Genomic DNA, 12,645 nt, shown 5'->3' on the forward strand with positions numbered 1-12,645 from the left:
TATCAAATGCTTTTTCAACATCAAGAAGTGCCATGGCAGATGATTTTGAAACTGACTTGTTTCGTCTGATTATATTGTATACTCTACGAAGCTGGTGAATTGTAGAGTGACCTTTTCGGAATCCAAACTGCTCATCCAAAAATATATTGTGCTCATCTGCAAAAGCAAGAATGCGCGTTAATATAATTTTTTCGAATACTTTCGAAAATGCTGGGAGAAGGCTAATTGGTCGATAGCTCTTTGAAGAAGAAGGATCTTTTCCGGGTTTTAGTATCGGGATCACTTTTGCCAACTTCCAACTCGAGGGGAAGTAGCCAAGTGATAGACATCTGTTGAAGACAGAAGTCATAATTTCATATAAGTTGTTACTAAGATGTTTCAACTCAATGTTAAATATACTGTCGAAGCCGGGGGCCTTCATATTCTTCAACGAGCGTATAACCGAGATAACCTCTGCAGTCGAGATGATTTCACTCTCTTGAGGTACAGAATGGATATTGTCAATAGCCCTTACAGTATCATTCGCCGAAGCTTCAAATGGACTTGTAATGTTCTGGCCAAGATTGTGTGAACTAGCGAAATGGTTGCCAATTGCATTAGCCTTTTCGGCAGGTGTTATCAATCGTTCTGAATTGTCAGGTTGAAGAAGAGGAGGAATAGGATTAGACTTGGTCTTGAGAATTTTAGCGAGCCTCCAAAAAGGCTTGGAGTTATTCGGAAGTTTACTAATATCTTTTGCGAATTTTTTGTTACGGAGATCAATCATTCTGGCCTGGATAACCTTGGTTAACTGATTATACTGTCGTTTCCTCTCTCGAATACCAGTACGTTGGTACTGCCTTCGATAGAGGTTCCGAAGCCTAATCAAATGTTTAGTAATGGAATCAATTTGAACAGAGTCACTCACCTGAATCGTTTCTGGGATGTGGTTTTGGCGAGCCTGAATAACTGCAGTTTGAATAGAGCTGACTGTTGCTTCGATATCTTCGGGAGATTCAAGAGGCTGATTGAGATCAATGTTGTTGTCAATAAGCTGCTGGAATTCCACCCAATTCGCACGATGATGGTCCCGTCTACATTGTGGCCTCCTGACTACGACATTCACTCCCAATTCAACCATCACTGGGAAGTGATCCGGACTCAACTCGTTAAGGGCAATAGGATCACCGATGTGGCGATCCATGTTGGTAATGAAGAAATCAATTATGGAATGTACTCCAGAACGAGAAATGCGAGTGGGGGTCGCTGGACTAAGAATCCTGTAGCGCCCACACTGTAGATCATCATTTAGAGTCACTCCATTTTGATTCCTCCTTTGGTTTCCCCAGGACTGATGTCGAGCATTAATGTCCCCGCCGATGACGTATTTCGACTGCCTTCGTGTTAGCTTGATGATATCGTTTTTAAGAAGCAACGCTGAGCCATCTCTGATTGACGTCTGTTTGGGATAGTAGACCGCAATCACGATAATAGACCCAATCGATGTTGTGATTTCCGCCCCAATAGCTTCGATGATGTTGAGTTTCAGACACGGCAAAAGTCGATATCTGATGTTATTTCTGATGACTAAGGCAACACCTCCTCCACCAGAACCAGCACGATCCATTCTCAATAGACGATAATTCGGGACTCGAATATTAATATTCGGTTTAAGATGCGTCTCAGTAACGATAGCTACGTCGATGCTGTTTGTCACCAGGAAGTCAGTGAACTCGATAAGCTTACTCTTAAGAGAGCAGGCATTCCAATTAATTAGCCTTAGAGATGACCGATCCATGGTTATAATAAAAATGTAGCATAACTTGTACTTGTTCCTGTTGGTTGCGACAACTTCTAGTCTGTCGATCTAGCTCAAGAACAGGGTTGCAAGTTCTTGCATGCTATAAAGCTCCTCAGTAGAAGAGGAATGAGGTGAAGGTTTTGGTGTAGGTGATAAACCAATAGCTGCAACCTTACTATAGCTCGGTTGCTCCTTTTTTGGCTTTTCGCTAGAAGAGGCCGTTTGGGGGCGACCTGTAGGAAGTGGAAGAGGAGGAAGAACAGGAATCGTGCGAGAAACCATTGGAGGGAACTCTTTGTCAGTAAATTCTGGAACCTTCTTCCTATTCTGTGTTTTATCAGTAGCTTGCTTCCAGATACGTTTAAAATCCGCACGTTTTGTGCAGCTACGGCTGGTGGCTTGGTGACTTTCGCCACAGTTAACGCATTTGCGAGGTTCTTTTTCTGGAAGGCTGCAAGTGCTTGTTAGGTGGTCAGCAGCACACTTGCCACAACGAGTTTTCATGTGACAGTTTCTTGTTCCGTGTCCGAAACCAAGGCAATTTGAACATTGCGTTACATCCCGATGTTGAGGTTTGTATCGGTCCCATTGTACCGAGATGTTGAAGATCTCACTGATTTCTCTTATGCGAGTTATGTTGGTTGATCCTTTCTTGAAGTGGATCAGGTACAAAACATTGGAATACCCATTGTCTGGCGTTTTATGCCTAGTCATCCGATATACAGCTAACGGCTGAATATTGTATGATTGTTCCAGATCTTTTTTAATATCCTCCAACTCAATAGCAGGAAGACCTCGCAACACTACCTTAAATGGTTTTTCAGACGGCGTATCGTGAGTGTAAAACTCATGATTTTTTGATTTCAGGTATGATCCAATTATTTTATATTGCTCCAGGTTGGGACAAGTGATTTTAATACCGATGCTGCATATTTTAAAAACTGGCTGCAATTTCAGCGCCAGCAGTTCAGACCTCAAAGTTCCTATATCTCTCGATGTTGTAAAATAAGGTGGTACTTTCATCTTTTTCTCTACATTTACTTTCTCGGTAGTTGGTTCCTCCTCGGTATGGCCATCCAATAAAGCATAGCGGTTTCTTTCTAATATTGGCTCCTTGCCGGTGTCCGATCGATGTCGTTTGTTGGTGCCATGTGGTATGCCTGGGTCGGTTGACCGGGTTTTCCCCATTGTTGTAGTCCTCAAGGGCAGACAGGTAGTTGATGAATCGCAGGTAGACAATCTGAAAAGAGAAATAAATAGCTTTTTAAAAATCAGGTAATGAATGGAGCTCCAAACACGTCCGTCTCTGTCGACGGTCGGAGTGGAATGATAAAAGTTTGCCTCAGCGAGATCCACTGTTTATACGCTAGGCAAGTGTTCCCCTTCAATCTTCTTCTTTTCCTCTGTTCGCGGAGACTTCAAATCCTACGATTTCCCCTTCAATGCTCGTTATTGACAGCTCTGTTCTGGAAAGCACGCAAATGGACAGAACAAATGTAAGGAAAAATGAAAACGCTTAAAGTTTTCATGAATTTTAACCATTTACAAACCAGGAGATTCCAATGTATAGCATATTAAACAAATCTTAGGGAATTTCCGATTCGTTTAGTATGTAAATCGCCAAAATCTGTTCGCGGCAAAAATAGTTATTAACATTAACTTTATTTCATAAAAACGTGACCTGTTTTCTGATTTGGCACCCTTAATGAAAGACGTAGCTCTACGTCAAAACGGCATGTAACGCTTTAGATAATTAATTTTTAAATGCTGATAAAAAATATCAGCCAAATCGGTCGAGTAGATCCTGATATATTGATACCACCAATTGAAAAACATGGTTTTGAGAAAAACGCGTTTGAAAATTCGTACAGCAATACTCTGTAACTCCTTCTATTCTCCTTCCTCCTTCTATAAGACCAGGTGATGACCTTGCAGCTTTATGTCATTGTAAACAAACAATGCTTCAATTTATATTCTACTGTGTAGATATTGGTGACTAGTGATCCCCGATACAGAAATCAATTATTAATCGAACGAATACGGTGCAACTATCGCAATAAACGAAGCCTGAGACGAGACATGACAATAGGGGGCCGATTCCGGACCACCACTTCTGTCAAACTCGGACCACTTGCAACTCGCCTTCTGATTGGCTAATGAGTAAAATAATTAACAAAGATAAATATGTTGCCAAATATATTCAAAATTTAATAATTGTTGCATTCACATTTCAATTTAGCGATAATTTCTATAATGGATTTTTTTTGTATATTTTCGTTTCTATTACGTCCGGTGTTCCCGAAGAGAAGGAAACATTGCATCGGAATTTCCACCCTACATCTTTTCGGGATTATTTTGCCATCTAGCATAGCATAATAGCAGCGACCTAACAGAGAAGAGCATTCAATTATTTTCCAACCGTAAAGCAGTTAGCAATATAATTATAATCTAATAACAAATAACAACCAACGCAGCAGAAAAGTATTTAAAATCATATTGGAACTTGAATAAACCATACATACCTACAGAAAAAAAACCTGAATAAACGCTATGTTATTATTTGGGAATGTATGATTTTATCAATATTTCAGTACTGTTAGTATTTGAACGATATCAAAGTTAAATTATAAGGCCTTATTTCCGTATACACTCCACGGTAAAAACGAATTGAAGTTTATCCGCGATGACAGAGATACGGTATCGATATCTGGAAACGAAATAAGCTTTTAACAAGTCTTACTACTCGGCCCGAAGGCACTTTTAAATTGTTAAAACCTGAATGAAAATTTTTACTTGGCGTTATTTATTTACTTGAAGAACGTCTTTCTTACCCTAACTTGACCTGTTTTCTATACACTTTGCGATATTCTCACTAAAACTACTCATTATAATATAAAATTATCTTCAGATACAATTTTTGTACGAGATTATTTTACCAAATGAAGAAAGCAAAGTTTTCCATTCACAATCAACACTAATATGATACGGAGAAGTTAATTTTCATTCATAATTTCTATTTGAAGAGTGTTCATTCTACCTGAAAACCCATCATTTTCTCTAACTCGTAAAACGAAATTTCATGGCGTGTCGTCCATTCCGTTTTCATCTTGAAGTGTAAACGGTAAGGCCCGTAATCTCTTGATAAATAAAATGAACTTTGAATTTAATTCATATATGTCAACATATCATACACCTACTATCAAATCTACGTTTTCTAGTTTTCTTTATCTCTTCACATTTTATTTTTTGGATACCAAAATAACAGGAAAATACTTATTGTTTAAAATATGTGATATTCGGTCGGAAGATTAATACAAAAAAAATTATGCAACTCAGAAAATACATGATACGAAGAACACATGTTTTTCATGGGAAAATAATCTTCCGAAATTTTATAACATTTGGCAACCTTCACATCTCGCTTCCCTGTTATCTAGCACTTGGTCGAAGAAAATGCAGAAAGAAGAGTAAGAAGCCAGTTGTCACGTCTTGTCTTAGGTGATTACATCGTGTTGGCTCAACCGATCCCGCTTCCGTTGCTACCTTCAAAATTTTTGTGTGCAGTCAGCCGATTGCAAAATTCCAGCCGTAAATTGCACTCAACCGAGGGCTGTGTGTTTTTGAAGTTATCCTTTGGCTTGTGTAGAGAAAAAAGACTATACCTAAAAGTGTGTTTTTGTTTCCCGAGAATTCGCGTGAAGAAAAAATTGTGTCCGATCGGAAGTTCCCGTGTGTCCTTAGATTGACGACGCAGTTTGTGTGAGCATAACTCTGCAACGTGTCCGAAAAAGTTGTAGAAGTAAAACAAAACGTGTATGATTCTGTACGAAACCGACGGTGTGTAAACTAAATGTATGAGTACAAACAAACTGAAGTGTTTTGTCCAATCAATTTGCATTGTAATAGGTTATTGATAACAACTGTGATTAAATTATCTTAACTTTTTTTAATTAAATGAAGTAATTTTCCGGCTATGAATTTCATTAAATACTTTTTTACCCTCATGTATATTTTCAGGTGATTGCATCCAGAAATCTTTAGACGATATCGCACAAAATTCAGCCATTCGAAATGACGTTCCTTCACAACAAACAGGCTCAAAACAAAAGAATTCTGATACTGGAAATACGTTGTCTAGCAATGAAAGCATGTCTGTTGTCGATGAATTGAAAGGTATGTACAATAGAACAATCAATTTTTTTATTCTTCTAATTTGTTGATTCGTATGTTGTAATTTAAAAACCAAAGATTGTTTAAAGCACTGGTTGGAAAACTTATGAAGCGATCGCCGTTGACGTATTCTATGACCAAAACCGCGTTCTCTCTCGACCTCTCCGTCATTGGTTCCGATCTAAAATTGATTGGATAACAACTCGACAAATATTTGGAGTTTTGAAATATTTTGAGCGTATCAGTGGTGCAATGAGTTTGTTCTCTATGATCGGAAAAATTACCGACTGGACCATTTTTGGATCCAAATGCTATTGGATTACATCACGGGAACACCAAGCCAAACTGATGCTATTGGATTACATCACGGGAACACCAAGCCAAACTGATGCTATTGGATTACATCACGGGAACACCAAGCCGAATGCGTAAATGGGTGCGAATATTACTTCGCTCGCACGCATTCATACGCAAACAATTTTTCATGACTGTTCCATGCGAAAGCAGAACAGAAACCGATGCGAGTGAAAGTACTCACGCCTTGCGTATGTCTGCTTTTCGCGTTGACGGTGGAATGGTGTCATCTGGATACGACATTAGTTTGTATGAGACCAGCTATTCTCTATCAGTCGCCCTTAAAGCAGTTTTAAATTGCTAAAATTTGTATGAAATTTTTTTCTTGGTGTTATTTACCTATTAGACGTACGTCGTTATGACCCTAATTTAAACGATTTTCAGATTTTTCAGATATTCTCACCAGAACATAACATTATAATATAAAATTATCTAGAGACACAATTTTTGCATGATATTTTTTCACTACTTGCAAGCAAAAGTGATTTTCATTTACATAGAGTACTAATTTGGTTTGGGAAAATTAATTCTCATTCATAATTTTGATTTTAAAAGTGTGTTCATTTCTACTGCAACCCCATATTGTCATGCCTACTCCTCCATTCCGTAATACGAAGCTCAATGCCCAAACACTCATGCAAGCGAGCAAAACAAATCACGGTTTCTTCATGTGCCTATATTTTGTGACCGTGTTCGGGAACACATTGCGATCACCAATCATCATCAATGAGCAAGATTGTTATGATTTCAATAGCTTGCTTTCAAAGCAATTTTTAAGCTTTTGAACCGATAAGTGACAATCATATAATTCGTTGACATTTTATCTCTTGGATGAAGTGATTATTATACCACTCCATCCAGCCGGTAAAGAGGTATTAACGTTCAAAACCTTGCAGTCCAGCGTCACTCTCTCGTTTTAGAAACTTTGAACTAACACCCCGGTACAGAAATGAAAGACGTAGTCAAAACCAACATCTTCTATACAATTTTCGACTCTTTTGAGTTGTGTTGGAAAAGTTCTAGAAAGGATAGTAAATCGACGCCTAAAGACCTTTTTAGAGTCTAATAAGCTGCTCGATCCAAGACAGTTCGCTTTTCGTGCGGGAAAATGCACAGAAGATCACCTCGAAGATCTACAGGCTATTGTACATGACGTTATTGAGAAAGATCACCACGCAGATGTGGCATCACTTTATCTAAGTAAAGCATTTGATCAGCATGGAGATATCCAGTATTGAAGAGTCTCTTCGACTGGGTGATCCGTGGAAGACTAGGTTTCTATGTGAAAAGTTTCCTAGAAAATAGAACTCAGAGCCATAGTCAACAACACAAAATCTTCATTGAAAATCCAAGAAAGGGGAATTCCCCAAGGCTCGGTTGTATCGCCAACCCTCTTCATAATTATTATGCAGTCCCTTTTTGCAAAAAATCCGGAAAATGTAAAAATTCTTGTCTATGCGACATTGTGCTAGTACTAGCGACATTGTGCTAGTTTCAGTTAGCGTCACTGCATCAGCAACAAGAAAAACAGGAAGTGGGTTATATCTATGGTATAACCGCAAGGGTGACGTAGGACTATCGTTGATTTAGAGATCATTTGTTTGAATTTGAATCTGAATTGATTCTGAATGAATGAATATTTGGGGGACTTCGAAAACGAGAGTGTTACGTTGGATGCACAAGGTTTTATGCATCCAATATTGGATACGGAAATATTCTACTGATAGGGAAGAATAATCTTCAGAAGCTATTCTGTTAATTGCGATTGATTGAAAAATCACAAAACCAAATGTATTTGGTCACAGTGTTACATGGATAGAAAACACTTGAATGTAATTTTAAATTCCCAGAGGAACTGGCAGATTATTTTCAGTAACGATTAGATATTACCACATTTTCCTCGATACTGGAAGCCCACCAGTGGTTTATGCTAACTCGATAACCATCTGTTAATAGCACTTGATTGAAACATATTTGGTCACAGTGTTACATAGATAGAAAACATTCAAATAAATTCTTTCACATGAATGTATTTTTAAATTCCCAGAGGAACTGGCAGATTATTTTCCGGATCTTTCTCGATGCTGAATGGCATCCAAACGGTAAGAATTCCGTGCGTGTATATGTGTGTGTAGCGGCTGCTTCGATGGTCACCTTCTCTTCTCCTGAAGGATCGGCTTCTCTGTGCTCCCTCACAGGTTCAAACAAACTGCCTGCGTTTCAGGGCAGATCTCGATCCTTCGCCGTCCAGCACCCTCAGCAACGATGTTGTCTTGTCGATGTCCTCACGAAAAATGAATGCGTCTCACCACCAGAATATCGCTTAAGTATGCTTTTTGTGCGTGATTGAATCGAGAGAAGGCATGGTTTACGATGGCAATTTGGAAGGCAAACTAGAGGGGAATGAACTCTCTGAGCTCGGAACTTTCGGCGACTGAGCAATAATCGATTGCGGGCGCATACAATATTGGATACGGAAATATTCTACTGATGGGGAAGAATAATCTTCAGAAGCTATTCTGTTAATTGCGATTGATTGAAAAATCACAAAACCAAATGTATTTGGTCACAGTGTTACATGGATAGAAAACATTCAAATAAACTCTTTCACATGAATGTATTTTTAAATTCCCAGAGGAATTGGCAGATTATTTTCAGTAACGATTAGATATTTCCACATTTTCCTCGATACTGGAAGCCCACCAGTGGTTAATGCTAACTCGATAACCATCTGTTAATAGCACTTGATTGAAACATATTTGGTCACAGTGTTACATGGATAGAAAACATTCAAATAAACTCTTTCACATGAATGTATTTTTAAATTCCCAGAGGAACTGGCAGATTATTTTCCGGATCTTTCTCGATGCTGAATGGCATCCAAACGGAAAGAATTCCGTGCGTGTATGTGTGTGTGTTTGTAGCGGCTGCTTCGAGATCTTCCCGGGGAACAGTTTGTGGCATCACTCTCCTCCTGATGGATTCCCTTCTGGCCTAAGGTGCACAAACAGGCTCTTAGAGACACCGTTCATTCGCGCTTTCATGATAAACGAAGAGCTTCACCACAACAGCGACAACATGCTCCAATCGCTGTTCAATTAGAACTAAGTGGATTTCCGAGCGGCGCTCGCTTATATACCGATTGGTGATTTCAATAGCCTGTTTTGAAAGCAATTTTAAGACTATTGAAACAAGTTTTTGGATCAGAAAGTAACAAGTATAGAACGCGTAGACATTTTATCTATCGAATGAAGTGTTTATCATACCATTTCGTTCAGTTGTTTAGGAGCTATTAACGCTCAAAATCTCGGTCTCCGGCGTAACGCTTTCGTTTTCGAAACTTTGATTTTACACCCCGGTATAGAAATGTAAGACGTGGTCCTACGTCAAAAGACTTCAGAAAGCGATTGATTCTGTTCAAAACGGGGCTGGTTTCGATATATCCCCGAAAAATCAAAACTTCTGCATATATGTAATCCCAAAGCTCACTTCAAAGTTTCCAACCCTAAAATTTTCGAAACCCAAATTCCCTCAGTCAAAACTCTCAAAATACTTGGAGTAACTTTTGATAAGAGACTGATTTTTAAACCACATGCTCAGATGGTCAAAAAAGATGCCCGCAATAGATTGAATCTATTGAAGGCGATTTCTGGCAATCTAGCTTTGGGACATAGGAAATCTCTTTTACGGATAATAAATGCTTGGTTAATACCAAAAATTCTCTATGGAGTAAGCATCTTCAGCCGAGGTGGTGAAAAACCACTAAAAACGATCGAACCGGTATATAACAAGGCAATAAAGATAGCCATTGGTGCCTTCGTTACAAGTCCTACCCTCGCTGTTATGGCAGAGAGTGGGCAACTACCATTTGATCGACTCGTTACGAAGATTGTAACAAATAGAGCTATTCGTTACCTTTCAATTCCTGACCGTGACCATGATGTTACATTAATATCTCGGGCAAAGGACCAATTCAAAGAACACACGAATTAGAATCTTCCCGATATATGTGTACATTTGACGGTCATGGAAAGGAATTGGAATGTAAAACCGCCGAATGTTAACCTTGATTTACTCAAGGAAGTTCGTGCAGAAGATCTCCCATCAAAAGTGAAGGCCTGTTTCAATCACCTCGTAGTAACAAAATTCCAGTTTGAACATCAAGTACACTAAGCACTGATGGTGTCGGTTGCGGTATTTTTGAAAACCGATATACTGGTAGTTTCTCGCTTCCTCCACAATGCACTATTTTTAGCGCAGAAGCATTTTCGCTTCTAATCGCTACCCAAGAGTGCACACATGATTCTCTTCCTATTGTTCTGTTTTATGATCCCGCGAGCTGTCTCCGGGCTCTTCGAAAAGGTAAAAACCTTCACCCATGGATCATTGCAATAGAAGAAGCTGCCTCAGATAAAAATATTACCTTCTGTTGGATTCCCGGTGATACCGGAATTCCTGGAAATATTGTCGCCGACAAATTAGCCGGTAGGGGCAGAATTCAAGAACCCCCTAATGTACCCATTCCTCGCTCCGATGCGAAACTTTGGGTAAAACAGCAGATCCACCAAAGTTGGAACATAGCCTGGAGAAACAACAGACCAACTTTTCTTCAAAAAATTAAAAATACCACTCTTCCATGGCATGACAGAAACAACAGTAAGGAAAGACGGCTTCTCACCCGTCTTCGAATCGGCCATACAAAGGTCACTCATACATATCTTTTTCAAAGAAATAAAGAAAAACCTCAATGCTCTTGCAACGAGGCTCCCATCTCTGTAAGTCACTTACTACTGGATTGTCAACATACGAAGGATGCTAGAATTAGGATTAATATTGGAAAAAACCTAAGGGACATATTGAGTAATGATGACATTCAGGAGAATAACTTAATTTAATTTTTGAAAGAAACAGGACTTTACAGGAAAATATAGAACATTTGAAACTAGAATAATAAAAATAGTAGAAAAGAAAATCGGAGACGATTGAATCGTTAGATTTAAAGTCTCCGTAAACAAAGGAAAATAAGAAGAAACATTGCAAATACATAGGGGGCGCTTTTGCTCCCACCGAAATGTTGCTTCGTGTAATTTCATATCAATGGCCGATCGTGTATTGTGAAAAAATGATCACAAGTGTAAGTGTAAATTTTGTGTTGTGGTGAAAATTACTTGATATGTGAAACGATTTATTTCAATTTTCATAAATAAAAAATCAAGCTGTTTTTCCGCTCGAGAACGGGTCGTTTGGTTAAGCGGCGAGAAAAATTGTAGAAGTGAAGAAATATTAGAAAAAGTGATTTCCCATATGCTCTACATATAGTATAGTGTAGGTGTTGTTAGTCCAATTAAAATTCGCATTGGGTTGAATTAAACACAAACTAAAAATTATAAAAGAAAATTACTTTTTCCGTTTCCAATATGTTTTCTCTATATTAAGGTTAAAGTGGAAGCTAGCCACAATGGCGCTCATTTCTTTCATGTCCCTCCCTCATCACTCGCCCGAAAATCTATAATTTTGCGAAACAGTGTGAAGAAAATGATCGTTTTCGCACACTTCCCATCAAAACTCGAGCAAGTGCTCTGAAAGTTAAATTTTCATTTTCCAATCTTCGACCATGGTTTTGTTTGTTTGGTGAAATTCGTTATTTTTTACTCAATAAAATGTTATTCCTTAGTCATAGCGTTTCATGTCATGAAAATCAATAGAATAAAATTTTATTGATATCAATACAATTATTATTTTTACGTTTAATGGGTGTATAATGTAAGTTTAAGCAACTTTAACATTGGGTAAGAAAATTGTATTGCAGAGCTCGGAACACTGCCACGGCTGCCTATGCTTTCAAAAATAGTAAAGTATTACATTACATCAAAATGCCTCGGCCAACGAATATGTTCGAATATGCTCTCCAACGTGAATAGGTTCACAACAATACGATCAACGAAGGAAAATATTAAGGAATTCACCTCTATTCCGGATCCCGAACGGGTTGAAATTGGCAAAATAATGCATTTTGTAACCCGTTCGACTTCGATTAAGCACATTTATCAATCCGTTCGTCTTCGAATTATTTCGAAATTTGTTTATCATCATTGCAAGGATACCAAATTTGCAGACAAGTTCGCAATTTTACTGATATTAAATTTTTATCGGAGACTCTATTCTGTTGCATCGTATTTCTTTTCTATATGTCTTGACTCAATTCCCTGCAGTTTTTCAAACATCACTTTACTATTCTCACGATTACAAAGGTAGCTGGCAGGTATTTATACACATCAACATTTCATATTTTCGACGAAGACCTTCTGCTGGCATCTCTGGAGGTAATGATATTTACTAAA

At 38.4% G+C, this 12,645-nt stretch overlaps 1 protein-coding gene across 1 annotated transcript in view; it reads left to right on the forward strand.

Moving 5' to 3' along the window:
- Positions 1 to 12,645, forward strand: part of LOC129781701 (uncharacterized) — a gene marked incomplete at its 3' end in the record, with an annotated part of 132,174 nt that overhangs the window by 65,121 nt on the left and 54,408 nt on the right. Inside the window, exon 6 of the mRNA XM_055789272.1 lies at positions 5,798 to 5,953. Within this exon, the coding sequence (XP_055645247.1) occupies positions 5,798 to 5,953 (156 nt within the window). The remainder of the gene's footprint in view (positions 1 to 5,797; positions 5,954 to 12,645) is intronic.

The sequence above is a fragment of the Toxorhynchites rutilus genome, unplaced genomic scaffold (assembly GCF_029784135.1).
Source record: "Toxorhynchites rutilus septentrionalis strain SRP unplaced genomic scaffold, ASM2978413v1 HiC_scaffold_17, whole genome shotgun sequence".
Taxonomy (NCBI): domain Eukaryota; kingdom Metazoa; phylum Arthropoda; class Insecta; order Diptera; family Culicidae; genus Toxorhynchites; species Toxorhynchites rutilus.